Source organism: Anser cygnoides, chromosome Z (assembly GCF_040182565.1).
Source record: "Anser cygnoides isolate HZ-2024a breed goose chromosome Z, Taihu_goose_T2T_genome, whole genome shotgun sequence".
Taxonomy (NCBI): domain Eukaryota; kingdom Metazoa; phylum Chordata; class Aves; order Anseriformes; family Anatidae; genus Anser; species Anser cygnoides.
The window spans coordinates 29,372,381-29,398,246 of NC_089912.1; the positions used below are offsets into that span (position 1 = coordinate 29,372,381).

Genomic DNA, 25,866 nt, shown 5'->3' on the forward strand with positions numbered 1-25,866 from the left:
TAACAGGAATATGCAGTAATATCAATATCTGTTGCTTGTAAATAATGAATGGTACTAGAAACTTTTCCAGGAAAGAGAAAATTGCTAAGTTATAAAGGAAACCACCTGGAATGGAAAAATATTTAATAAAGGGATTGTAGGGTGGGAACAAGTGATTCATATCTGTATTAGTATTTGATCAGTTGGATTTGGATGGATTCCATATGAATAGAGGAAAAATAAGACAAATTTGCACTAGATACTTCATCATTTCAAAGGACTAAACTCACCTGTAGCATAGTAGGTTTTTGTTTTGTTTCTGATTCATTTGAAATGCCACTTACTGATTTTTTGTTTTCAATTATTCAACACCAGGCAAATCTTAAGAGAGAACAGCTGCTTACAAACCTTGTTACAACACTTGAAGTCACACAGTTTGACAATAGTCAGTAATGCATGTGGGACCCTGTGGAATCTTTCTGCACGAAATGCAAAGGATCAGGAGGCACTGTGGGACATGGGAGCAGTCAGCATGCTCAAAAATCTCATTCACTCAAAACACAAGATGATAGCAATGGGCAGCGCTGCAGCTCTAAGAAACCTCATGGCAAACAGGCCAGCAAAGTATAAGGATGCTAATATTATGTCTCCAGGATCAAGCTTACCATCTCTTCATGTTAGAAAACAAAAGGCACTGGAAGCAGAATTAGATGCTCAGCATTTATCAGAGACTTTTGACAATATTGATAATTTAAGCCCAAAGGCATCTCACCGTAATAAGCAGAGACATAAGCAGAACATATACAGCGAGTATGTTTTGGATTCTAGTCGTCATGATGATGCGATTTGCAGATCAGAGAGTTTTAATACTGGTAATATGACTGTACTTTCACCATATTTAAATACTACAGTATTGCCTGGCTCCTCTTCTTCCAGTAGAGGAAACATAGAAAATTGTCGATCTGAGAAAGACAGAAGTCTTGACAGGGATCGAGTAGTAGGTTTAAATACCTACCATCCGGGTACAGAGAACACTGGGAACTCCTCTAAGAGAATAGGAATGCAAATTTCTACTGCTGCAGCTCAAATTGCCAAAGTTATGGAAGAAGTGACAAGCATGCATATTCCACAAGAAGACAGAAGTTCTAGTTCCACTTCTGAAATGCACTGTTTGACAGAAGACAGAAATGCCCCGAGGAGAGCAGCCAGTGCCCTTACTCACTCAAGTACATACTTCCCTAAATCTGAGAATTCAAGCAGGACATGTCCTGTGCCTTACACAAAAATGGAATACAAGAGAGCTTCAAATGATAGCTTAAATAGTGTAAGCAGCAGTGATGGCTATGGTAAAAGAGGCCAAATGAAACCTTCCATTGAATCTTACTCTGAAGATGATGAAAGTAAATTTTGTAGTTATGGTCAATATCCAGCTGACTTGGCACATAAGATACATAGTGCAAATCACATGGATGACAATGATGGAGAGCTAGACACTCCTATTAACTATAGTCTTAAGTATTCAGACGAACAGTTAAATTCCGGGAGGCAGAGCCCCTCTCAGAATGAAAGATGGGCAAGGCCTAAGCATATAATAGATGATGAAATGAAACAGAATGAACAAAGGCAGTCAAGGAGCCAAAGTGCAGCCTACCCAGTGTACACTGAGAGTGGAGATGATAAACATATGAAATATCAGTCACCTTTTGGACAGCAAGATTGTGTTTCTTCATTTAGATCAAGAGCATCTAATGGTTCAGATCAGAACAGAGTAGGCTCGACTCTTGGAATGAATCAGAAAGTAAACCAGTCCTTGCGCCAGGTTGATGATTATGATGATGATAAGCCAACCAACTACAGTGAACGTTACTCTGAGGAGGAACAACATGAAGAGGAAGACAGACCAACCAATTATAGTATAAAGTACAGTGAAGAGGAACATCATGTCGATCAGCCGATCGATTATAGTCTAAAATACTCAACAGAAGTTCCTCCCTCTTCTCAGAAGCCATCTTTTACTTTTTCAAAGACTTCTTCAGTGCAAAGCACTAAAACTGACCGTATTTCCTCAAGCACTGGGAACGCGTCAGCCCCCTCAGCTGTTTCAAAGAGACAGAATCAGCTCCACCCAAGTTCTGCACAGAGCAGAGGTCAGGCTCAAAAGACTGCCTCCTGTAAGACTCCCTCTATTAATCAGGAAACTATACAAACTTATTGTGTGGAAGATACACCAATATGTTTTTCAAGGTGTAGCTCTCTGTCATCTTTGTCATCAGCTGAAGATGAAATAGGACGTGATCAATCCACACGTGTGACAGATGCTAATAATACACTACAGATAGCAGAATTGAAGGAAAACAGTGGGGCTCTATCTGCAGAAGCCTCAGTAAGTGAAATCACATCAACATCACAACATATCAGAACAAAATCCAGTAGACTGCCAACTTCTAGTTTATCTCCTTCTGATTCCTCTAGACATAAAGCTGTTGAATTTTCTTCAGGTGCCAAATCTCCCTCAAAGAGTGGTGCACAAACCCCTAAAAGCCCACCAGAACATTATGTGCAGGAAACTCCTCTCATGTTCAGCAGATGTACTTCTGTAAGTTCCCTGGATAGTTTTGAAAGCCGTTCAATTGCTAGTTCAGTTCAAAGTGAGCCTTGCAGTGGAATGGTAAGTGGCATTATAAGTCCAAGTGATCTTCCGGACAGCCCAGGACAAACAATGCCTCCAAGCAGAAGTAAAACTCCACCTCCTTCTCAAGGCGTTCAGGTAAAAAGAGATGTAGCTAAAGGTAAAGTACCTAGTGCAGAAAAGAGAGAGCCTGGTCCTAGACAGGCAGCTGTAAATGCAGCTGTTCAGAGAGTTCAGGTGCTGCCAGATGCTGATACACTATTACATTTTGCCACAGAAAGTACACCAGATGGGTTTTCTTGCTCTTCTAGCCTCAGTGCTCTGAGTCTTGATGAGCCATTTATACAGAAAGATGTCGAGTTAAGAATAATGCCTCCCGTACATGAAAATGAACATGGAAATGAAGCAGAACCTGAAGAGTCAGATAATACAAAGGATAACCAAGAGAAGAAAGCAGAGAAACCTTCTGAAGCAGAAAAAGACATTCTGGATGATTCTGATGATGATGATATTGAAATACTGGAAGAATGCATTATTTCTGCAATGCCAACGAAGTCTTCACGTAAAGCCAAAAAGCCTTCTCAAGCATCTGCTCCAAAAATACCTCCTCCTGTAGCCAGAAAGCCCAGCCAGCTGCCAGTTTACAAACTTATGCCTTCACAGAGCAGACTGCAATCCCAAAAGCATGTTAGTTTTACACCAGGTGATGATATGCCGCGGGTATATTGCGTTGAGGGTACACCAATAAATTTTTCAACAGCTACATCTTTAAGTGATCTTACAATAGAATCACCACCAAATGAGTTGGCCAATGTAGACAGCGTGGGTACAGGGGCAGAGTCAGGGGAATTTGAAAAGAGAGACACCATTCCTACAGAAGGTAGGAGTACAGATGACTCTCAGAGAGCAAAAACTGTGACTGCCCCAGGACTGGATGATGACAAAACAGAAGAGGGTGATATCCTGGCTGAGTGCATTAACTCAGCTATGCCAAAAGGAAAAAGTCACAAACCTTTTAGAGTGAAGAAAATAATGGATCAAATTCAACAAGCATCTGCATCTTTAAGTAACAAAAACCAATCAGAAGGTGAAAAGAAGAAGTCAACATCACCTGTAAAGCCTGTTCCCCAAAACAATGAATACAGAGCACGTGTAAGAAAAAACACAGAGCCTAAAAACAATATTAATAATGAAAGAAGCTATTCAGAGAACAGAGACCTAAAGAAACAGAATATTAAAAATAATTCAAGAGATTTTAATGACAAACTTCCAAATAATGAAGAGCGTGTAAGAGGAAGCTTTGCATTTGATTCACCTCATCATTACACGCCTATTGAGGGAACTCCATATTGTTTTTCAAGGAATGATTCCCTAAGTTCTTTAGACTTTGATGATGATGATGTTGATCTTTCAAGGGAAAAGGCAGAATTAAGAAAAGGAAAAGAAGCAAAAGAAATAGAAGCTAAAGACTGCACTAATACAGAACAGTCTTCAAATCAGCAACCAACTAACAGGACACAAGTTTGTCAAAAACACCCAACAAGCAGAAGCCAGCCTAAAACTTTCTGTCAGTCAACTAAAGATATTCCAGACAGAGGGGCAGCTACAGATGAGAAAATGCAGAATTTTGCTATCGAAAACACACCTGTTTGTTTTTCTCGCAATTCATCTCTTAGTTCCCTTAGTGATATTGATCAAGAAAACAACAACAACAAAGAAGGAGAACCTGCAAAGCGAACTGAGGCTCCTGATTCACAGATGGAATCAAACAGACCACAGACTTCTGGTTATGCACCCAAATCATTTCATGTTGAAGATACACCTGTATGTTTCTCTAGAAACAGCTCTCTGAGTTCTCTTAGTATTGACTCAGAAGATGATCTTTTGCAGGAATGCATTAGTTCTGCCATGCCTAAAAAGAAAAAACCATCAAGAATAAAGAGTGAAAGTGAAAAAAATAATTCCAGAAATGTAGGTGGTATATTGGCAGAAGATTTGACACTGGATTTGAGAGAGATACAGAGGCCAGATTCAGAACATGGTTTCTCACCTGATTCAGAGAACTTTGACTGGAAAGCAATACAGGAAGGTGCAAACTCTATAGTTAGTAGTTTGCATCAAGCTGCAGCTGCTGCATCACTGTCTAGACAAGCTTCATCAGACTCTGATTCTATCCTTTCATTAAAATCTGGTATTTCCCTTGGGTCACCATTTCATCTTACTCCAGACCAAGAAGAAAAACCTTTTACTAGTAATAAAGGTCCACGAATTCTTAAGCCAGGAGAGAAAAGTACACTGGAGTCTAAAAAAGCAGAAGCTGAAAATAAGGGAATCAAAGGAGGGAAAAAAGTATATAAAAGCATGATTACAGGAAAAGCTCGCTCCAATTCAGAAGTTTCAAGCCAGTTAAAGCAACCCCAACAAACAAGCGTGCCTTCAATTTCACGTGGTAGGACAATGATTCATATTCCAGGAGTTCGAAATAGTTCTTCAAGTACTAGTCCTGTTTCCAAAAAAGGTGCCCCACTCAAAAACACAAATTCCAAGAGTCCCAGTGAAGGCCAAAGTTCAGCTAGTTCTCCAAGAGGCGTAAAGTCATCGGGAAAACCTGAGCCAGCTCCTGTAACTAGGCAACTTTCAGGGATGAACCAGGGTGGATCAAGTAAAGGACCTTCTAGATCAGGATCTAGAGACTCTACTCCTTCTAGACCTCAACAGCAGCCATTAAGTCGGCCTCTGCAATCTCCAGGCCGAAACTCAATTTCCCCTGGAAGAAATGGTATAAGTCCTCCAAATAAACTGTCTCAGTTGCCAAGGACATCATCTCCTAGCACAGCTTCAACTAAATCGTCAAGTTCAGGTAGGATGTCATACACGTCACCAGGAAGGCAGATGAGCCAGCAAAACCTTACAAAGCAAACTGCCTTACCGAAGAGTACCAGTAGCATTCCAAGAAGTGAGTCTGCTTCAAAAGGGTTAAACCAAATTCTCAGTAGTGGTGGATCAAACAAAAAGACTGACCTATCCAGAATGTCATCCACAAAATCTAGCGGAAGTGAATCTGACAGATCTGAGAGACCTGTCCTTGTTCGCCAGTCAACTTTTATTAAAGAAGCTCCAAGTCCAACTCTAAGACGCAAATTGGAAGAGTCTGCTTCATTTGAATCTCTGTCTCCTTCCAGGCCAGATTCTCCCACAAGGTCCCAACTACAGACCCCAGTTCTAAGTCCTTCTCTTCCTGATATGTCTTTGTCCTCTCATTCAACTGCCCAGACCAGTGGTTGGCGAAAATTACCCCCTAATCTGAGCCCTTCTGTAGAATATGATGGGAGACCAGCAAAACGTCATGATATAGCTCGTTCTCACTCTGAAAGTCCATCTAGATTGCCAGTCAATAGATCAGGAACATGGAAACGTGAACATAGTAAGCATTCGTCGTCGCTTCCTCGTGTAAGCACTTGGCGAAGAACTGGAAGTTCTTCCTCAATTCTGTCAGCTTCTTCAGAATCCAGTGAGAAGGCAAAAAGTGAAGATGAAAAGCAGCACGGAAGTTCTTTTTCTGGACACAAGCAAAGTAAAGAAAGCCAAGCACCAGCAAAAGGTACTTGGAGAAAAATAAAAGAAAATGAAATTCCCCAGATAATGAATGATCCTCAGCATTCTTCCTCGGGTGCCACAAATAGCTCTGATTCCAAAACCCTGATCTATCAGATGGCACCAGCTGTCTCTAAGACAGAGGATGTGTGGGTGAGGATTGAGGACTGCCCAATTAACAATCCTCGATCTGGAAGGTCCCCAACTGGAAATACTCCCCCTGTTATTGACAGTGTTTCAGAGAAAGGGGGCGTAAATGGCAAAGATTTTAAAGAGATTCAAGAAAAACAAAATCCAGGGAATGGAAGTGTTCCTGTTCGTACCATTGGTTTAGAAAACCGTCTGAACTCTTTCTTTCAGATAGACAGTCCAGACAAGAAAGGCACTGAAACAAAACCTCTGCAGACTAATCCTGCTCCTGCACCAGAAAATAATGAAAGTACTGTGAGCGAGCGTACACCATTCAGTTCCAGTAGTTCAAGCAAACACAGCTCCCCCATCGGTGCTGTTGCCGCAAGAGTTACTCCTTTCAACTACAATCCGAGCCGTAGGAAGAGTAGTGTGGACAATAGTTCTGCTCGGCCATCACAGATACCGACACCAGTAAACAACAGCACAAAGAAACGTGACTCAAAATCTGAAAATACAGACTCTGGTGGAACTCAGAGTCCTAAGCGTCACTCTGGCTCTTACCTGGTGACTTCTGTTTAAATACATCAAAAAATAAAACTGATGTATTACATATAGCAGCTACTTAGAACTTTTGTTTCGAATGAAACTTAAGAAAAATGGGGATTGCTTTTTTTGTTGTTTTTATTTTTTGTAAATAGGTTTGATTCTTGTTAGAGAGTCCTTGTTCTGGAAGCCATATTTGATAGTATACTTTGTCTTCACTGGTAATATTTTGGAGGAATATCTGATTGACAGTTTGAAATAAAATTGCTAATGCAAGTATATTTGTACAGTATGTTTAACATGTATTTAATTAGCTTCCCATCCCATAATCTTTAAATATTGCTTGTCTTGAAATCATGGAACATTGCAGGTAGAAATGATACAGTGTACTGCTTTACCAATCATTTCTAGATTGCAGACTGACTAAACTACATCAGGGAAGAATTGGTATTATTTATGCAAAAAAGTATACTCAGTTTTAGTACTTGTGAGTCCATCTAAACCAATAATTAATCATGTGGCTGTGAAATTCACAGTAATATGGTTTCTGCTGAACAAGCATTCCCAGCCTGCTTTTCTGCATGAATGGAACTGATGTTTATTTTCTGAAGTAATGATAACATTTCTGTGGTCACATAACGTGCATAGATAGTTATGGTGTAACAATTTACACTTCCTTTGTGCTCTGAAAAAAAAATAAAAATAAAAAAAAGAAAACTGTGTAACTGTAAAACCTTGAACAAAATTATTTTACCTGATCTAGATTTTATCTTAAAGTAGGTAGAATTTTTTTGCTATGCTGTAACTTGTTGTATATTCTGGTATTTGAGGTGAGATGGCTGCTCTTTTATTAATGAGAATAAGGGGATGTTTCAACAGAGACTAAAATGAACATTTCAGAATAAATTATTACTATATGTAAATTGTGTGTGTTACTTCTGCATTACATAAAAATACAGGACTTTATTTTGAGATGTCACATTATAATATGTTGTATAATGCACTCACATTTGTGGCCTGATCCAGCAAAACCTTGTACCTCCGGTGTTACTTGTTCTTCTTTATCACTGACAAATAGCTGTTGCAGGATGCTTAACAGTTGCAAGATCAGGCCCTAGGTCTTCTGTAATATAATTATAGTTGAGACAGTTTCACCTATCTCAGGTGCATAACAAGGCTAAAGGCAGGGTATTTCCAGAAGCCAAACAGGATAATTGTTTTCATCACTGCGAGCCTGAAATAATATTGTATGTATAAGAATAATATTTATAAAGCAATTTTTTAAAAATTTGGGGATATAATGTAGAATGTGAAATAGTGACTATAAGATGAAATTTTAATTCTGTTTGAAATCTTCATCCATTTTTATTTGTTTTTAAAATTATAAAGGGAAACAAAGCAAGAATCCCATGACAAGAAATTTGCTTTTGTAGGGAAAAAACAATTCTGAACACAAACCAGGACATTTGCTGCCTCAAGCCTTTTTGATGCAAATACGGTTTGTGCTAGAACAATGCTGAAAAGACAGATTTGTGCTTTAAATATATATATATATAGTTTGAATTTAGATAAGAATTGGTTTAAAGTAGGAACACAAGATAACAAAACATTAACCATTCTGCGCATGACTGAACAAACCATGAAATGGTATGTCAGTTTTGTGGTATCTCAGCTGGACTATTCTAAAGTTAGCATTCTAAATAATTCAGGATTCAAGATGCCCTGATTTCAGGAAGCCCTGAAATAGAGAAGTTTACCTTTATCTTTATATGGTAGCTTTAACACAGTTGCAGAGTACATCATATCTGTGGCTTTGTACTTACCTGATATTGAAATGAATCAGTTTTGTTTAAAATTCATCATAAGACTTGCATTGTTTATGAACAGAGTTGAGATACTATCAGCAGACAGCAGTCAAATATGATTAAATTTAAAGCCAATACCAAAAGTACCTTTTTGGAATAAGTGGCATCTTATTTGATATTTTGTTCTTTGCCTCTTGACAAATTTGCTTAAAGACATACTATATTTCTACACCACGTGGTGAATCTGTTAACGAACAGTGCTTCTCCTATTAGCATTTGTAATATTTTGCATATAGTATCTTCATGAGACTTTTCATGTTAGTATTACTGTTCTTTAAAGACGAAATAGAGACAAAGATTATGTGGTTTTTTTGAAGTCGGGATTTGCTGTTGGAGTAGGATGCAGAACTCCATCCTTGTATTTAAAATGGAAGACCATAAACAATGTAATACTTCTTTGTGCTGGGCTTTTAACCACTAATGAGAAGGTATACCATGTAATCCAGGATAGTCCGTTAGCACCAGCTTTACACCTACATCCTCTTGGTCTAAGAATTTAAAGGTAAACTCAATCCCTATATAGAAATATTGATTTCAGCTTTATAACTGAAGTAATCAAAAGAACATGAGGTGAAACTATAAATAACAGTATGCATATCAAACACCAGAATGTCTTTGAAAATTGTAGTGGCTTCTTTAGATAGTCTTGGAGATACTTCATGATCATTATAATTGGGAAGTTTCTCTTAATACCGTCATAAACAAGCTTATATTTGTAGCAAAGACACATGAGATAAACTTTCCAACTATAAGGGTAGTGAAACACTGAAATATGCTTCCCATGGGAGTTGTTAAATTTCCATTATAGAAGTTCTAAGAAGAGGTTTAGGAAACATCTCATAGGGATGGACTTTAGTATATTTCATATTGCCTGTGTGCAGAGATGGGCTTAGGTGATCCTTTGAAATCTGTGCCAGACCTACATGTCTCTAATTCTTTATCTAAAATGCTTAATAACTGTTAAGAGCCTTTTAGAATATTTAAGGACATCCAGGATGTTTGATTCGTGTTAGTGATTAGGATGCAAAGCTGGATTCCAAGTTTAACTATAAAAACAGATCACAGAAATATAAAAACAGAAAAATGGGAAATAGTAATAATAAGTATATTTGATCTTGGATTTTCTTAGTGATGTCTAGATTAATGGTTGCCAGATCTGGTTTGTGCTGCCAAAGATTTATTCCTTGGTTTTACTTAAATGAAGTTGCTGCAGCAGGCAACAGGACCTTATTTATGCTGAGGCAAAACAAGGGAAAGTAAGGAGCTGAGGAAGCCAAGGCTCCTTTTCCTGTTCTTTGGGGATACACTGCCTGCCTTTCTACAGATTTTCATAGAACTTTTGTGATTTGTATGCATATCTGCAGTTGTCTTTGCATTAGTTTACTAAACAAAGTTTTGTTCTCTTTATGTGAGTTGTGGAAACATGACCTCCCTGCATATTTTTACTATTTAATACCTATGTTCATTCTAGCTCCTTGCAGTGTGCCACAGTTAAGGTTATTGCTAAATTTCTGTGAAAGCTCTTCTGACTAAATATTGCAAACTTTAAAAGGGAACTAATCTAGTTATATTTTTCATGTGCAGTTCTCCATCAGAATATTTTCCCTTGAAACCTTAAAGATAATTCTTAAAACTCCTTGTCAGAGTTGACAGCTTGAAAATTGAAAGTCAACAGCCTTGCCAGGATTTCCTGGCAAGATTGGAATATTGTTTGAAGCAGGACTTGGCTTCAAACTTGAGACTGCAAGCAGCAGCACTCATCTGACCCTTCAGTGGACCGGTTCAGCTCGTATTTGGTAGAACTGGTTGAGGGAAGTAGTAGGATTTGTGCTGCTTTAGTATGCTGAATTTGCTCCATGCGGGGTCAGGTAAGCGCTGCCTAAGCCAGCAGAAGAGAAAAGCAGCTAGTGCTGGTGGAAAGAGGTTGGATCAAGCCATTACTTGCACTTTTAAGCCAATATGCCAAGTTCCAGAACTGTTCTTCACCCTTTTTGAGACAGCAAAAGCAAATTGAAGTTTTGGACCCCTAACTTGTTCACTCTGAACTTCTGCCTAATGGCCTTCTAGCACTTTGCATTTACATATGTTGTGTGCCAGGTAAGTCCATCATCCTGGAAATTCTAACAACTAACAAGAGGTATTACATTAGTCTATAGTTTGTGTTTCTAGAAAAGAAATTGTTGTTCTTCAAAATAATAAAAAAAAATCTACCACATGTGAAGTTATATGCAACAATTTTTTAATTTGCAATGTTAAATGCATTAAGTCCTTCAAAATTAAAATGATTTACTGCAATTAGTTGGTTTCTGGAAGAGGCTTCAAGGGTGAGAGAACATATCCCTTCCTTAATGAAGACAGTACTACTTGTAGGCATGATCTGGAAAAAGTTTAGGTGGACAAGCTCTTGCATGTTGTTACTAGATGCCTCCCAAAAGTCTTTTCAGACCTCCCATTAAATAGTAAGAACAGCCTAAATGTTGCTAACAATCCTACCTAGACTTCCACCTAAATATAACTTAACAATACTGTAATGCCTTGCAAAGTCTCATCCACCTGTCTGACAGCTTTGTTCTCGACGAGATGTGTGATTTGGATGAAGCTGTGAATCGAAAGTGAAGTGTCAGTTAATGTGAAGCATGACTTCCTCCACATGCTTAAAGCTCTGAGGACTTTCTTAATACCATACCACCCAAATGTGTTCACTCTCTGCTACCACAGCCATCTCCTTTGCACTTTTAAGCATAACCAGAAGAGATGTCCCCAGTTCTTTATTTTCAAATCACATATAGAAATGGCATTCCTGCTTCATAGTTTATGCAGAATAACAGATGGTAAGCGTATCTTAGAGAATATTAATGTAGTTAAGGTTGAGTTTTTAGTCTGAATGGTAAGGTAGATGCTTATGTGTTGTATTTGGTTACATATTGGAAGTGCAAGGGGAATTTGGTGTGGTGCTGAAGAGCTTAAGAGTTCACAACAGTAACGTAGGTGTCAATGAATTTGTGATGCCCAGATGATTATCAAGTATGTCTTTAATACCTAGGTTTTCTGCTGTCAATTTTCAGTTTTCCAGATGTGCTCTTTATTTACTCTTAAGACTGGGTAATGCCTCCTTAGCATAGTTTTGCAAGTAATCTACTCCTTGGAAATTTCCTCATAGCTACTGGATTAGATATATATTAATTTCTGTCATTTCCAATATTTGAGATTCTTCTAATTTTGATGTTGGTGAAAGTACTCTTTTCTTGAGTGGACATGGAATTGCAATTAGGATTTCATGAAGGTGTAGGGGGAGCTTGTTCATTCACTAAAACGTGCTACCAGAGTTGTAAGCTCAAGAGATGCATACAAATTGACTATCTCCTGTGCCCTACTTCCTAGTGGGATTTAAGATGCATAAAGCTTGTGCTGGTTCTCTGCAAGTAAGTTGTCATCCTCTGAGATCAGATACGTTTTCCCACCTATGAATGTTGTTTCTCTAACAAACTCAGCCCACAATTCTTTCCTTCAGTTTTGTTGCTTGCTTCTGCCTGAGATGTGTTACTGTTTTTATCCTAACTCTGTAATTCTTTCTTCAACTATTCTAATGTATTTTGCTTCGCAGTATACTAATTCTGAATTTAGTCTTGCTATGCATAACTTATTACTTACAGTGTTATATAAAATTTCCTCCTGATTGCACCTTGTCAGAGTGGAATTCTTTTCTTGATTATTTATTACTAAAAGTTAGGTGTCTGTTTGCTGTACTAGAAATATGATTTAATTTAACGAGAAAGTTGCTCTTGAGACACTTATGCAATGATAAAGCATATCAGAACTAATGGTCTGAGAAACCATGTAGTTTCACTTTGGTAGTAATCATGTTTCAGATAAACACCAAGTGGAAAAAGCTGAGGGAGATACACAGGTCACCAGTATAACTGTTCTCTTCCATGTCTCATTTTAAAATGAATTGCACAAAATCTAGTTCTGACACAGTGTAATTCCATAATCTCTGATACTTACAGTAAGTTCACAAGGAAGCTTATTTCATCATGACTTTTAAGCATGACAGACTCATTTAATTCCAGCTTTTTCTTAACTAATGCATTTTGTTCCTGATTGGAGACTTATTAAGGGACTTATATTAGTTGATTGCCAACATGTACACAAACGTACTTAAATACATATGCTTGGCTTGCTCTCTTCTATTCATCCTAGACTTTGACATAGTTAGAAGCACTTAACTAAAATTAAAAAAAAAAGTCTAATTTCAGGACTGATCAGCTGGTCCCTTATTTTACAAGTGTCTAAAGAAAAATACACTTCATGGTCTTGATTCTTATACAGAAAGAAAATTCCTTGCTAGCAATTCAAAAAGTCAGTAGGGATTGTGAAAACTACAGGATTTTGAGTGATTTACATTTAATACAAATGAAGGTAGTTTATGCCTAATTCCATCCCTGCTAACAATTCTCTGTGCAAAATAACATACTGCTTGGGGTGAGGGGGAAAGGCATCTTGGGTATACAATAAACAGAATTCAGACTTTGTGCATCTTACCTAGGTTGTTACTAAGGTCTATGATGGCAGACGTGTAATATGGAATAGCAGGAAGGTAGATAAAAAACTGAGTCGTAATATAAATGGCTATAAGCCTCTTTTTTAATTCCATTGCATGATGAAAGGGGGTTGGCATCTTTCTGTTCCTACTATAATTGAGCAGTTGAATGAAAATGACAGATTATTTGACACTTTTTTAGGTTATTTGGAAGTCTTACCAACAGAAATCCTCTAGCTTAAGTGGAAGTTATGAGTTCATTGCAAATACTATGTTATTGTGTCATATACATCTGGATGATTGATGGTTCCTTTTTATCCTAAAAACTGAGTTTACACAGCTGTGACTTTACACAGCTGTCAGCTGTTCTACAGGGCAAGAACAAGGCCAGAGGATGACTGGGTGTAAAACCAAGATCCGTAAGTCAGCAACATAGTCTTTACAATTACTAAGGAATGAGAGATCTGTAGAAATCCACATTTTTCTATTTCAGTTTTTCCAATTCCACTGTTGCCAGCTAAACAGGGATTTGGATAGAGTCGATTGGGAATGTGGTGCCTGACAGTTTCCCCGGTACCTCTGTGAAATACTGTATACAGACTCTGTTCTGTGTTCTTACTTACTCCGTGTAAGTCAAGAGATGGGTCTAGGTGAAGTAATCCAAAAGACTTTCAGCTCTGAACAGAGTACAAGTCAGGGACTATTTCAAGGCACTTCTGACTGTCAGCTGCTCTTGTGCAGCACTTACACAGATGAAACACATTCACCTACTGTGGCCTTAGAAATCTTGGGGGTGTTTTTTGCATCTTAAGGATATACAGGCTATTAAGATTGATTATGGGCTTCCATCATTAAGATGAACAGAACCAATGCTTCTGCTGATTAATAATGATAGTTGTGTAGCTGCTGTCTCTGCAGGACAGGCATGAGGTAGAAAGAAAAGGAGTAGACTCTATATTTAAAATAAGCGCTCCTCTGGGGAAAGCAGTACAAATACTGCGAAGTGGAGTACACGAAGAATGGAATGGCTCACTCTGAAAACTGAAATTTCACGGTAAGTAAATACTAGTTTTTACAGATCTGAATGAAGGACAGCATTCTTCTCCCTCTATGCTGATGAAAGGTCTCTGTTTGAGAGACCTAGTTTACACCAGTCTCGAGCATGAAGTACATTTCCATTTTGAACACTTTTTTTCTAGACCCCATATTTAAGTTTAAAATATATTTTTTGAATCCTAGTTTATAAAGATTGCAGAGAAAATCCTTCTTAGCTTGCCCTCTTCCTTTCAATGTTTATTGGACCTATTAATATCTCACTTTGCATTCCCTTTTTGTTACACATTTTATCTGCAGTCCACTACAGATCTCCTGCACCCATCTAGCTAAAAATACACCTTCTGAATGACTTCACTAGTCCACCTATTGTACAGGCATTTCTAGCATGACTGACTGCAGTGTAACACTGTTAGAGAAAACTGAACACGTAAGCTAGATCTGAATAAACTGACATCTGTATGTGACACTTTCAGTGAAACACAGCAGTACTGATGCAGCTCAAACCATTTATCTGCACTTGGTGTGCCACTTCTGTTCTGGGTACTTGGACTTATCACAGGTGAAATGTACCACTCCCTAGTAAAACCAATTTGAACTTCTATTTCATGATTTTATAGGGACCTTGATTTTTTATTTATTTATTTTGGGGGGAGGGGATATTTTTCTCCTGCAGACATGCTTAACAGTAATAAAGTAGGGTCTGACTAGGCACACAACTTGCTGCCGACAGTGTGTGCAGCGAGGCAATTCTCTGAAATGCAGGCAGTGCAGTGTTCATGCCTTGTCACTTCCCCTTCTACAGCAGTTATGACAAATGGAATAACTTGGAGAAGTTATACACAGCTTTCAGAGACCAGGAGCCCTGGTATTAAGCAAAGGCAATATTTGCAGTCTTGACATTTTGCTACAGACATACATGAGTCCTATGCTCACTAGCAATTACATCTTATCTTCAGCTTGCTTTAAAATATTTAAAGCCTGTCAGGTTTTGATTGCTTCATTATTAAATTTCTGATGTCAGGGATAGCACATATTTGGAAAGTGCATGCAGCCATAACGTGCCTGAGCTAGTGTGCTCTGTGACCTACTTCTGTCCCCCAATTCTTCAGGCTAGAATTAAGCAGAACTCAAGTTTGAAATGTATTTCTTATGACACTAGAATAAATGTAGTGACTGGATGCCATATAGTCAATGAGGTCATTCTATAACGATGATGGAGATTAAATTGACATGTTTGTACCTAATGGTTCATTTTAGGCATGTTAGTTTCACTAACACTATGAATACTAGTACCAATAAGTAAGATAGGTATGTAATAATAGGATCTGCAGAAAAGAAGACATACTTCCCTCATAATCAGTCACGTATGCCACATGATTCAGTCTAGCCCAAAAAACTCCCAGCAATTTTTTATGATTTTTTCATCTGAAAAAGAAACAATTGTTTTTATCATTACCACAAATACTGATATAGGCAATGTAGCTTTTGCTCTGATATAGTAAGTTTAAATACTGGTTTAGAAGTTAAGCCATTACCCCTAATAGGTTGGTATTAAATAGCTGCATGAATTCAAGTGAAGGGAAAAAAATAGCCTGCAATTGTCAATTATAACAACATTAAAAATAAACGCACAAAAGCTTTCTCACTGTCCTGAACTAAGTGGGTTGACTGAGAGCAAACCTAATATGCAATGATGATACTGTGCCATTCACAAACCAGCCATGTTCGATGCCTTCTTCAATGTAAAGTCACAGCAGTGTTTCTCAAGCTGATGTCCAATGGTAGTCTGTTATGCACCAGAACTTGCTTTAGAAAGTAACTGTGAAATTGCAAACATTGGGAAATTTAGCAATAACAACAACAAATACAGGGTGAAGAGATAACTTTCAATGTTTGCTCATTATGTTTTAGCCTAATTTTTGTTTATGAAGCTATTGTAACATTGTATAAACGACTCTTAGCATTTTTTTTCCCTACAAGCATTAGATCATTATTTTAACTCTGCTAGAGCATTGTCCTTCAGAGACAGATCCAGCTTTACACCCTTTTGTCAGGTTCCAACTTGTGTCCAAGAAAGGGAAGATTATGGCTATCATTATTTGAGAAAAACAAGCTGCAGTAAGCCTGACTGGTAACATGTTTTAGTGATGACCATGTGTCATGGTCGTGCAATTAATACTGCACGCCTGCATGGAGACACAATTAATATAATGAAATCTAGTCTGTTCACACTTTGCATTCTGTATACAGCAACAGAGGGTTAAGTGGCTGTTGGAGCCTTGTTCAGCTATAGGATCTCCTTCTCCCCAGTCACAGGGACATGGATCTCAGGATAGTATTTAGGAATCACTATCCCACTGCCATGGGGTGCGATGGGCATGCACTGGTGAAGCATGGGTAGACAAAGGCTGCAAAAGCTGTTGACCTGCCTTCCCACCTCCTTCCCCCCCTTGTAGCTTGACTCTGGCTGAAGGCAGGTGGCAACTGCTGGCAGAAACTTCTGCCACCTTGCCCGACACACAGACTAAGCACTGACAACCTGGGCAGCAACTATGAAGGAAACAGCAGCTCTCACACTTTATAGGTGGTGGAAATCTCAGTGGAAAACCATGTAATAGACGTGTGTGTGTGGGCAACAAAGACTTAAAACCCTACACAAAGCAAGAACACAGGGAATCCATTATCAAGCTAGTGCTAACAAGATGATAATTACGTTCAATAGATGACCTCTTGGAGAGGTACACTTAACTCTGTGTTATCCAGGTTAGTTGTAACCAGGAGATCACCCTCCGAAAATCTGTCTTTAGCACTTTGCTAAATTTTAGCATGTTAGATCAACAAGTTCCTTCACAACTCTGCGTAACTTTTTTTTTTTTTTTTTAGCTGCTGAGCTTGTTGTGTCATGTTTGTGAAGAGCTGCCTCTCTTCTGGACAGCTGCAGTCTGATTTTTGAAAGCTGCTACTGCAGAGACCACACAGTTGCATTGCTCATATTTCTTTCCTGCAGTACTTTGTACAGCTTATTCACTTCTGACGTAATGAGAGCAAAGACAGAAGACAACAAAACTGTCCATCATCCAAAAGACTGAACAGACCAAGTAACTCATTGATGGGTGCCAAATGCCATCCCGATTATGTTACAGCTTCCTTGTAACTCTTAACTCTTCCAAGTTTTCATGAACTGTATTATGAACAGTATCATTAATAGATCTTCCCTGCAAACACACCTGTCTTGCATTGTGTCCAGAAGGGCAATGAAGCTGGTGAGGGGTCTGGAGAACAAGTCTTACGAGGAGCGGCTGAGGGAGCTGGGATTGTTCAGCCTGGAGAAGAGGAGGCTCGGGGGCGACCTTATCACACTCTACAGGTACCTTAAAGGAGGCTGTAGCGAGATGGGGTTGGTCTATTCTCCCACGTGCCTGGTGACAGGATGATGGGGAATGGGCTAAAGTTGTGCCAGGGGAGGTTTAGGTTGGATATTAGGAAGAACTTCTTTACCGAAAGGGTTGTTAGGCATTGGAATGGGCTGCCCAGCGAAGTGGTTGAGTCACCATCCCTGTGGAGGTCTTTAAAAGACTTTTAGATGTTGAGCTTAGTCATACGGTTTAGTGGAGGACTTGATAGCGTTAGGTCAGAGGTTGGACTAGGTGATCTTGGAGGTCTATTCCAACCTAGATGATTCTGTGATTCTATATCTCAGCACCCTCCTCTTCATCTAGGAGACCTGTATGTTCTGTTAAAGCAGAAAAATACAGCTAGGGATAAATGTTCAGTTATTTGTGGAACAGCTCTCTCAGACCCTCATCGGAGAGGTGCTGCTCCACCTACACCATTTTTACTCGGCTGCTGCCACACCCACTCCCGCCCCGCCCCGCCCCGAGGCGCGGCCGCCATTTTCTGGGCCGGATCCCCCGAGATGGCTCCTCCCACCGCAGAGCCCTCAGCGCCTGGGGTTGGGTATACGTCTCGCCTTCTAATTGGACAACGCGCTTGAAGAGACAGCACCAGCGCCCAATCGCATTCCAGAGATGGCGTGTGGGGGCGGGACTTCTCGGCGTGAGGAGGCGGTGCCGGGCGGGCAGCGGCGCAGAGCAGGCCGTTAGTATGGCCGCAGCCGCCGCGTCGCTGTCGGACAAGGAGAGGTAATGCGGGTGGGTTGGCACCCTGCGCCCCGCCGCCGCCCCTCGCGTCGTGGCCAGAGCCCTACGGGGGTGGGGGGACTGCGGCAGAGCGAGGCCGGGGCCTGCGGTGGGGCAGCGTGAGGGGCGTTATAGCGCGTCCGTTAAAAATGGCGTGCTGTGGTCCGGGGACACGCTCCTCTGTGGTCTCGTCCCGTCATGGTCGTTCTTCGGCCTCTCCTTGTGGGCCTCAGCCGCGGTTTTTTGTGCCGGATGGGAGCGTAACTGGGGCTTTGTCAGTGTTGTCCCTGTGCTTGACATGATGGGATGTCTCAAAAAATCTCAGTTTAACGTAATCGAGTCTTTAAGCATGTGTTTTTTCACTTACATAATTTATCAATATAAGTTACCTAAACCTGGCTAGCATTGCTGCGTGAATAGGCAAATTGCTAATACGTAAGAAAAAAGTGATTCTCACTTTTATCAATAACATAATCATCAACAAGGGTACTACAACCCTTTGAGGGAACTTTCATTAATTCTCAGTGAAAGGGAATATATCTGATATATTTTCTTCTCATAGCTTTCTGGGTTTTAAGAAATGGGTTAAAACATTTTTTTTCAGTCTCCTTTTCTTCTCAGAGCAAATATCCCCACCCTGCGTGCGCTCTCTGCCCCCAAAAGTGGTGTCACACAAATGGGGTTTCTGCCAAATGGTCAGGCAGCGTACTGAGTAACTGAAATGGGGTTTTGCAACATCTTAAAAATAAGTGAGGGAAAATAAGTGGTTGTTTAAAATTGCTGTGGAAACTTCATATGTTTTAGCAGTAACATTTTTTTTTTAACTAGGAAAATAATGCATAAACGGTGTTAGGAGTTGATGTTACTTAATTAAAACTTGCTGTTTTCTCTCTTTTTTTTTCTAGATTTATCTGCATTTATCCAGCATATTTAAACAACAAAAAGACAATAGCAGAAGGAAGAAGGATACCTATAGACAAAGTAATTTTGTGGGTGGCAGGGAAATATGATGTTTTGTTTTGCTGTGTAGTGGTGTGCAAAGAACTAGAAAATGAAACTAAATTTCAAAGTTACTGATCTTTCCTATCCCCCATGGCAAGTAGCTTGATAACTAGAAATTACAGTATGTTTGACAATAATCTAATGTGAATGTGTTAATTTGGTAGAGGAGTACAGGGTTAATGCATCAATTTTCATGTGAGCAGCAACCTTGGCAAAAAGGTGAAGTAATGAAAACCAAACGCGCTCAATCTATTACAAAATTGATTTGCCAAATAAGAGAGTGATGCAGAAAATAATACTTAGCTAGTGATTGCGTGCTTGGTGACTGGTTTGTCAAAACATGCCCATATTCTGTGCTCTGCCCTCTTTGCTGCTGTCTGTCAAAGATCAGAGCTTATCTATGAGCTTAGGCCATGCTGTGGCATGTAGATTTGTTAGTTGCTCTTTCAATCTGTATGGAAATAGTTTTCATCATGTCCCTCTTTATAGCATTTTTAACAAGCAATGCTGGGAATTTTAATGGCTTTTCTCACTGCTTAGGAAGTTTTGGTGGTGTTTTGTTTTTCTTTCTCCTGATAATAGTTTAAAAAAAAAAAGTGAAAATTAAAAAAGTGAAAATAATTCTTGAGCATATACATTGCCAAAGATCTATTTATGGGATGAATCTGCTGCCCCAGGCCTAAAAAGTTTGCCTTAAAAGAGGAAAAAAAAAGTTTACCTGCAATCCTTGCTGTAATTTTGCCTTTATTAATTTATATTTTTTTGGTTCTGTATAAATATAATTAATGTTGTTTCAGTTATTTTTCACAGGCAATTCTATTACCTTCTCCTAAGTCCTAAACAATTGTGTCTCATCTGCTTTGTTTTACTGATACCTTATGTGTTCTTTTTGATGTTTTCTAATCTGTAGGAGGGCAGTAGATTAGTCACTATTTGAAGTGTCATTTCTTTGCCCATCTGCTTTTTCTAGCTATAAAGGTATAGAGTGGGAAACCACTAACTATTTCTGTATAGGTAGTTAGTTCATCACTGAAAAATGTGTAACAGTAGTATGTTGTTTCAACAGGCTGTTGAAAATCCCACATCCACAGAAATCCAAGATGTGTGTGCAGCAGTTGGATTCAACGTGCTATTAGAGGTAATGTGAAACAAACAAACAAACCTCCCCCAAACAAAAAACAAACCAATCAAAAAAAGCTACCTTGGTGTGTGTCTCCTATCATTTTGTTTTTTGTTGCAGGCAGGATAAGTTGCAACTGAGAAGTTTTTGTTAGTAGCCATAAAGATATTTGATTGGTTTTGAGTAATAATGAAGGAAATGTTTGAAAACTGTGTGCAAGGCAAGAATAACTTGAATCTCTGAGTTAATGTCACTTTTTAAGCTTATAAAAAGATCATTCTTAGTTACCTATTCTGGAAAGATTATCTTAGTTTCTTAAAAGTTCTTTGTAGAGTAAGAGTAGAAGGAAATTTTGCAAGGTGTAACTCTAAAAACATGCTTTTTAAAGTTTAATTTGCAATGAGAGTTCATTATCTGTTGGAATGAGTGTCTGATAGGAATAGGATTCTGCTGCCACTTAAAATTTTCAGGGTCCTTTGGAGTTACATTATAGCTAGTGGTGCAAATAGCATTTAAGCTATTAACTGCAATACCTGCTTGGTATTTAATTGGTTGGTTACTTTCTCCTAGTGGAATGAGTCTGCATTTGTAGTGAGGTAACTTTTCACATTTCATTTTCTGAAGTGATTATTAATTTATCAATTTAAAATACTGTTGGCAAAATACTTGGGGGATGACATGGCTGGAGAGCTACAGGTCTGGGATGGATCCGCTCAGAATTCCAGTATGCTGTGACAGATCAGATGCCTGACAATTTTTGTAGAAAATGACTCCAGTACTTCATACCTAAGCAAGTTTCTCCTCCTTTGTGACAGAAAAATAAGATGTATCCCAGAGAGTGGAACCGTGATGTGCAGTACAGGGGTAGAGTACGAATTCAGCTCAAACAAGATGATGGCAACCCATGTTTACCTCAGTTTCCAACACGTGAGTAGAGTATCTGGGTTAGACGCTTTACCTGTTACTAGAATAGAAAGACTTTGTTTTGTTATCAGCTTGTTTAATTAGTTCTACTGTTAACAAATTTTAGAATGTTACATTAAATCTCTTCACCTCTGAAAATCAACAAAATCAAGTCCATGTATGAACAGTGAGAGGAGTTTTTAAAGATGCTGTTGTCTTTGATAGTGCTCTTTCTTCAGTGCTTGAATCAAAAAGAAGTTTGTGGAGTGTTGTGTGATAACTATAGTGAATTAATCACCCTTCCAGTTTTGGCTTACCCTTTTCTTGACAGTCAAAACAGAAGATTTGGTATTAAAATGGCTCAATTCCACCCCTTTTTCTTATGCTATGTACATCAATTAGGCGTCATTACAGGTGCCAGATAGGTAAAACACAACACTGAGTGCACAGTTCAGTTTTCTACTGGCTGTTTTCAAAAACTAACAATGAAGGGCAGGTCATGAAGCAGCTCCCTGTAAATTACGTGTCATTCTTGAAGAGCTATTCTTGTTAATTGGACTTGTGCATTTTTCTTGACCAGGAATCAAGTTGTAAAAGGCAAGCAAATATGTATCTGAAGAAGCATGTATCTTAAGGAAAGAGCAAGAAGAATACTAAAATGAGAGCAGCTGAAGAGTACTGTTAATCAGAAGGAAAAAAATTCAAACCATGTTACAGTAGGAAAATGGTAGTGTCTTTGTAAAAATACTTGTAGCTGTTTGCTAGTTGTTTTGTACCAAGTATTTCAGGCCATTAAGAATTGAGGGGAGAGAGAAACAGGAAGGATGTGGATACTTTGGGTATTGTCAGGTGATGTGCCAGTTCTGGTCTGCTGTAATACCAATTTCTGACATGACTGATTCCTGTGCTTAAAAAATAAAAAATAAAACTAAAAAAAAAGACGTTCCTTCAAAACTTCCAGCTACAGATGGAAGGAAACTGAACTCCTAGGCTTTATATCGAGTTTAACAGAAATCTGAATCTGAAATGCGTTTAATAGAAATCTGAAATGGGGTTGAAGTTTCTGTCTGAAGATGATGTGGATGCTGTTAACACAGCAGGTGTATGCAGTGATCTCTCTCTGTATTTTTAGGTAAATCAGTGATGCTATATGCAGCAGAAACCATTCCCAAACTGAAAACAAGAACCCAGAAGATGGGAGGTAGCGATCAAAGTCTTCAGCAAGGAGAGGGAGGCAAGAAAGGTAAAGGGAAGAAAAAGAAATGATCCCACATCTGGAGTAATTGTAACATCATATAGTTGTGGTTATGACAGACATGGATGTACACGTTACCCTACTGCAACTTTGAAGTGAAAGATACAGGAAAGAAAGAAACAGGTCAAGCCAAATTGAACTGCTGGCTTATTTTGGAAGTGGAATGCATGTACCTGCTTTGCATCTGTAACCATGAATCTATCTTCACACACAACCTGCGAGTCTGAAGCTAGCTTCCAGTTTTAAAAGTGGAGCAACATAAGCAAGTCATGTGGAGGGGGGAAATATTTTTTCCAAAAGAAATATGCAGCTTTTTTTAAAAAAAAATGTAAAATCTTATGCAGACTAGATAGGCAAATGTTTTTTCAGCCTGGTTAACCATTTATTTTTGCTAGTCTTGTTTCTGGAAGGTCTGTATCACCAGCTACAAAATGTACGTCAGTGACATTATGACTTTGTAAACTTCCTTGCTAATCATCTTTCACAATTGTCAGTATACTAATAAAGGTGGCACATGAATTTTGAAAACTTTGTATAGTTACTTTTGTCAAAAGTGTTAACTTCCTTCAACAACCCGTTTAAATAAGTCAATGACATATTGTAGTGTTTATTATTCTGTTTATGATGACTGAAAACTGAACACAAAAATTAGCTTGCTCTTTTTTTTGTCTTTTTATAGATATGAAATACTGTATTATCCTATTTTTGGTTGTTATTTGAGAGTTTATGAAATGCACTTTCTAGATTTACTTTCTACCTGTCAAATACTATTTCAGATGTCTGAGCCTTGCAATATCTGGTAATGTAAAAAATACATACTCCAAATATATATATATGTAGTGCATGGATGGGAACAGGAATTTATCTGGAGAAGATTAATTGATCCGAACAGCTGTCAGTAGCAAGGAGCCTTAGAAGCATTTTAAATATGTACTGTACAAGCCGAATGAGGGATACTTAATATAACAAGACTGAAAAGGAAACAGTGCTACCTGTTGCGAGTTTAAAAAAAATTCCTCGTGAGCTTTTCTAATACTTACTGTATGAAAACAGAGTCAGTTGAATGTTTACGCAGATGAGTACTAGAAACAAGTTATCTGAGTAGTCTGATAATTTTTTCATGTAGCAGTATTCTCTTTTCGGGTTTGTTTCATCTGTCTGTCAGGTATGTTCTCCGGCATCCCTTTTTTCCCTGTTTTAAAGATAAGCAGCATTCAAAATTCATCTAAACATTTAATGACCGTGAGTCTAAAGTAATGAAAGTTGTTAAGTTCTTACTTGATGGTATCTTTGCTCAAGTTACTCATGCTTGTGTTCTGGGTTTTATACTCTTACTCCTTGTTCCACCCAACCACTTTTTTTCAAGTGGACAGTAATTTACCAGTGACCCTTGAAGCTGATGCTGGTTGGTACCCACAGCAAAGGACTTGGAGTCCCCTGCCTGTGAGTGGTTCAAAGTCTGCTTTATTTCCTTTCTGTGAGGCTTTTTAAGTGTGGCTCTTGTATGGCAGTGCTGCACATAGGACGCATACTTACTCTCACAGCAGCTGCACCAAATCCTGAGGCTGCCATGATGAGTTCCCCAGCCTGAGCCCCATGGCTGTGGGAGGAACAGAGGCTGCCTCTGCAAAATGACTTTGCAGAGGAAATCCTGTGCTCTAAGGCTGTAATTGGGTATGGCTCTGTAGGAGCAGATACTTTTTTTTCTGCTGACAAAACAGTTTGCACAAGCTACCTTTGGATTAGCCGACCTTGAACATGTAAATGCTGAGATGTCAGCTGAAGGGTGTTGCTGTCTGAGCTGATGGAGTGCTGTGTGGCAGAGACAGCAGCATGGACATTGCTGGGAGCAAGCAAAAGGTTTGTTACAGGGAACAACTGGACGAGGTCAGAGGTTACTTAGTCACTACTGCTCTGTGAAGTAGAAATAGCAAGTGAGAGAAGCAAGAATGCAATATACAGTTGTATGGAAGACAGTAACTGCTCACTGATTTGGGGCCTCAAGTTATTCCTGGCTTTTCCTGATCACTGAGTAACTTTTCTGAAATATTTAAAGTGAGAGCTCTGTGAAAATTAAAGGATTGTACAAACAAGCTGAGATCAATTTCTCCAAAGACTACTATTAACCTCAGATATATAAAACTGATTTAATAAATGAAAAAAGCTCTGGGTATTTTGGGTAAGGCTGGCTTATTTTAAGCAAATTATGCACTACTAGGAAATCAGCTGATTAGTACCATTAGGGATTCAAAACCTAATTCTCACAACCTCTGCCTGCTTCTCCCCTCATCTGTGAGCTGAGGGGAGTTCTGCTTCTTTTGGTCTACATTTTGCTTTTTCATTTTCTGTTTGGCTTTTAACTTGGTACTCTGTGAGCAATGCTGGCTCTTTTGTCTCATTTGAGACATTGGACAGTGCAGCACAACTCCCCCTTTACTGGCAGAGTTAAGCACACAAACCAGTCTTCCATTTGTGGATTTCTTAATTTTTAACAAGTAGAGTTACTTAGAGGATAAAAACAAACAGGCCAAGATAGAAAGTCAAATTCCTCTGCAGGGCTTCCCTTCTCTTCAAAACCTTTCTTCCCTCTCCTCAGTTGCTGGGAATAGAAAAAACTGGAAGAGTCCCATGGGACTGGAAGTAGAGGCAAGGGTGCTGTAAAATCCAGAAAAATACTGGAAATGTTGGTCTCAGTGCTATTAATAGAAAACCACCTTTTCAGGGAAAAACTGGCCGATAATTGATTTATTTTTTTTAAAGGTATCTGGAGATCTTTTTATTTCAGCTGTCTTGCTTTTACTGTCTTCCGTAAGAATTTGCTGCAGTAGTTGCCGAGAGGACGCTAAGACGTGTGGTTTCCAGTAGGTGGCAGCGTTAACAAGGATACACATCGCTCGGTGAGAATTTACGTCCAAGATGCGAGGAATCTGGATATAGGGCTGGCGTTTCTCCACTAGTCAAGATTTTTGAAAGTATATCCTCGTTATTTTCCTTTACTTCTAGGGGAAGGCACCTAGGCAGAGGTGAAACATTTGAAGCGGACGTGTGAGCTCCAAACCCTTCTAGCAGTCCTTACAACCGTGACAGCGCTAGGTGGGGAACACTGAGG

General features: G+C 39.0%; 2 protein-coding genes across 7 annotated transcripts in view; both read left to right on the plus strand.

Annotated features, from left to right (window-relative positions):
• APC (APC regulator of WNT signaling pathway) overlaps positions 1–7,800 on the plus strand; it is a 90,635-nt gene extending 82,835 nt beyond the window's left edge. For all 5 annotated transcript variants that reach the window (XM_048052166.2, XM_048052167.2, XM_066988983.1 and 2 more), the window contains one exon: positions 355–7,800. In XM_048052166.2, coding sequence (XP_047908123.1) covers positions 355–6,913 — 6,559 coding nt within the window. In that variant the 3' untranslated portion in view covers positions 6,914–7,800. The remainder of the gene's footprint in view (positions 1–354) is intronic.
• Positions 7,801–18,326: 10,526 nt separating this feature from the next.
• On the plus strand, positions 18,327–23,285 carry SRP19 (signal recognition particle 19). 2 transcript variants are annotated; one of them, XR_010827958.1, is made up of 6 exons: positions 18,327–18,480; positions 19,383–19,458; positions 20,546–20,617; positions 21,415–21,526; positions 22,083–22,229; positions 22,635–23,285. XR_010827958.1 is itself a non-coding variant. In XM_013191214.3 (5 exons), exons 1-5 carry the CDS (start codon positions 18,443–18,445, stop codon positions 22,766–22,768), a joined length of 432 nt encoding a protein of 143 aa, XP_013046668.2. In that variant the 5' UTR covers positions 18,331–18,442; the 3' UTR covers positions 22,769–23,285. The 2 variants fall into 2 exon arrangements, 1 of the variants encoding a protein (XP_013046668.2); XM_013191214.3 differs by lacking the exon at positions 22,083–22,229 and having other exon boundaries at positions 18,331–18,480.
• The last annotated feature ends 2,581 nt before the right edge of the window (positions 23,286–25,866 follow it).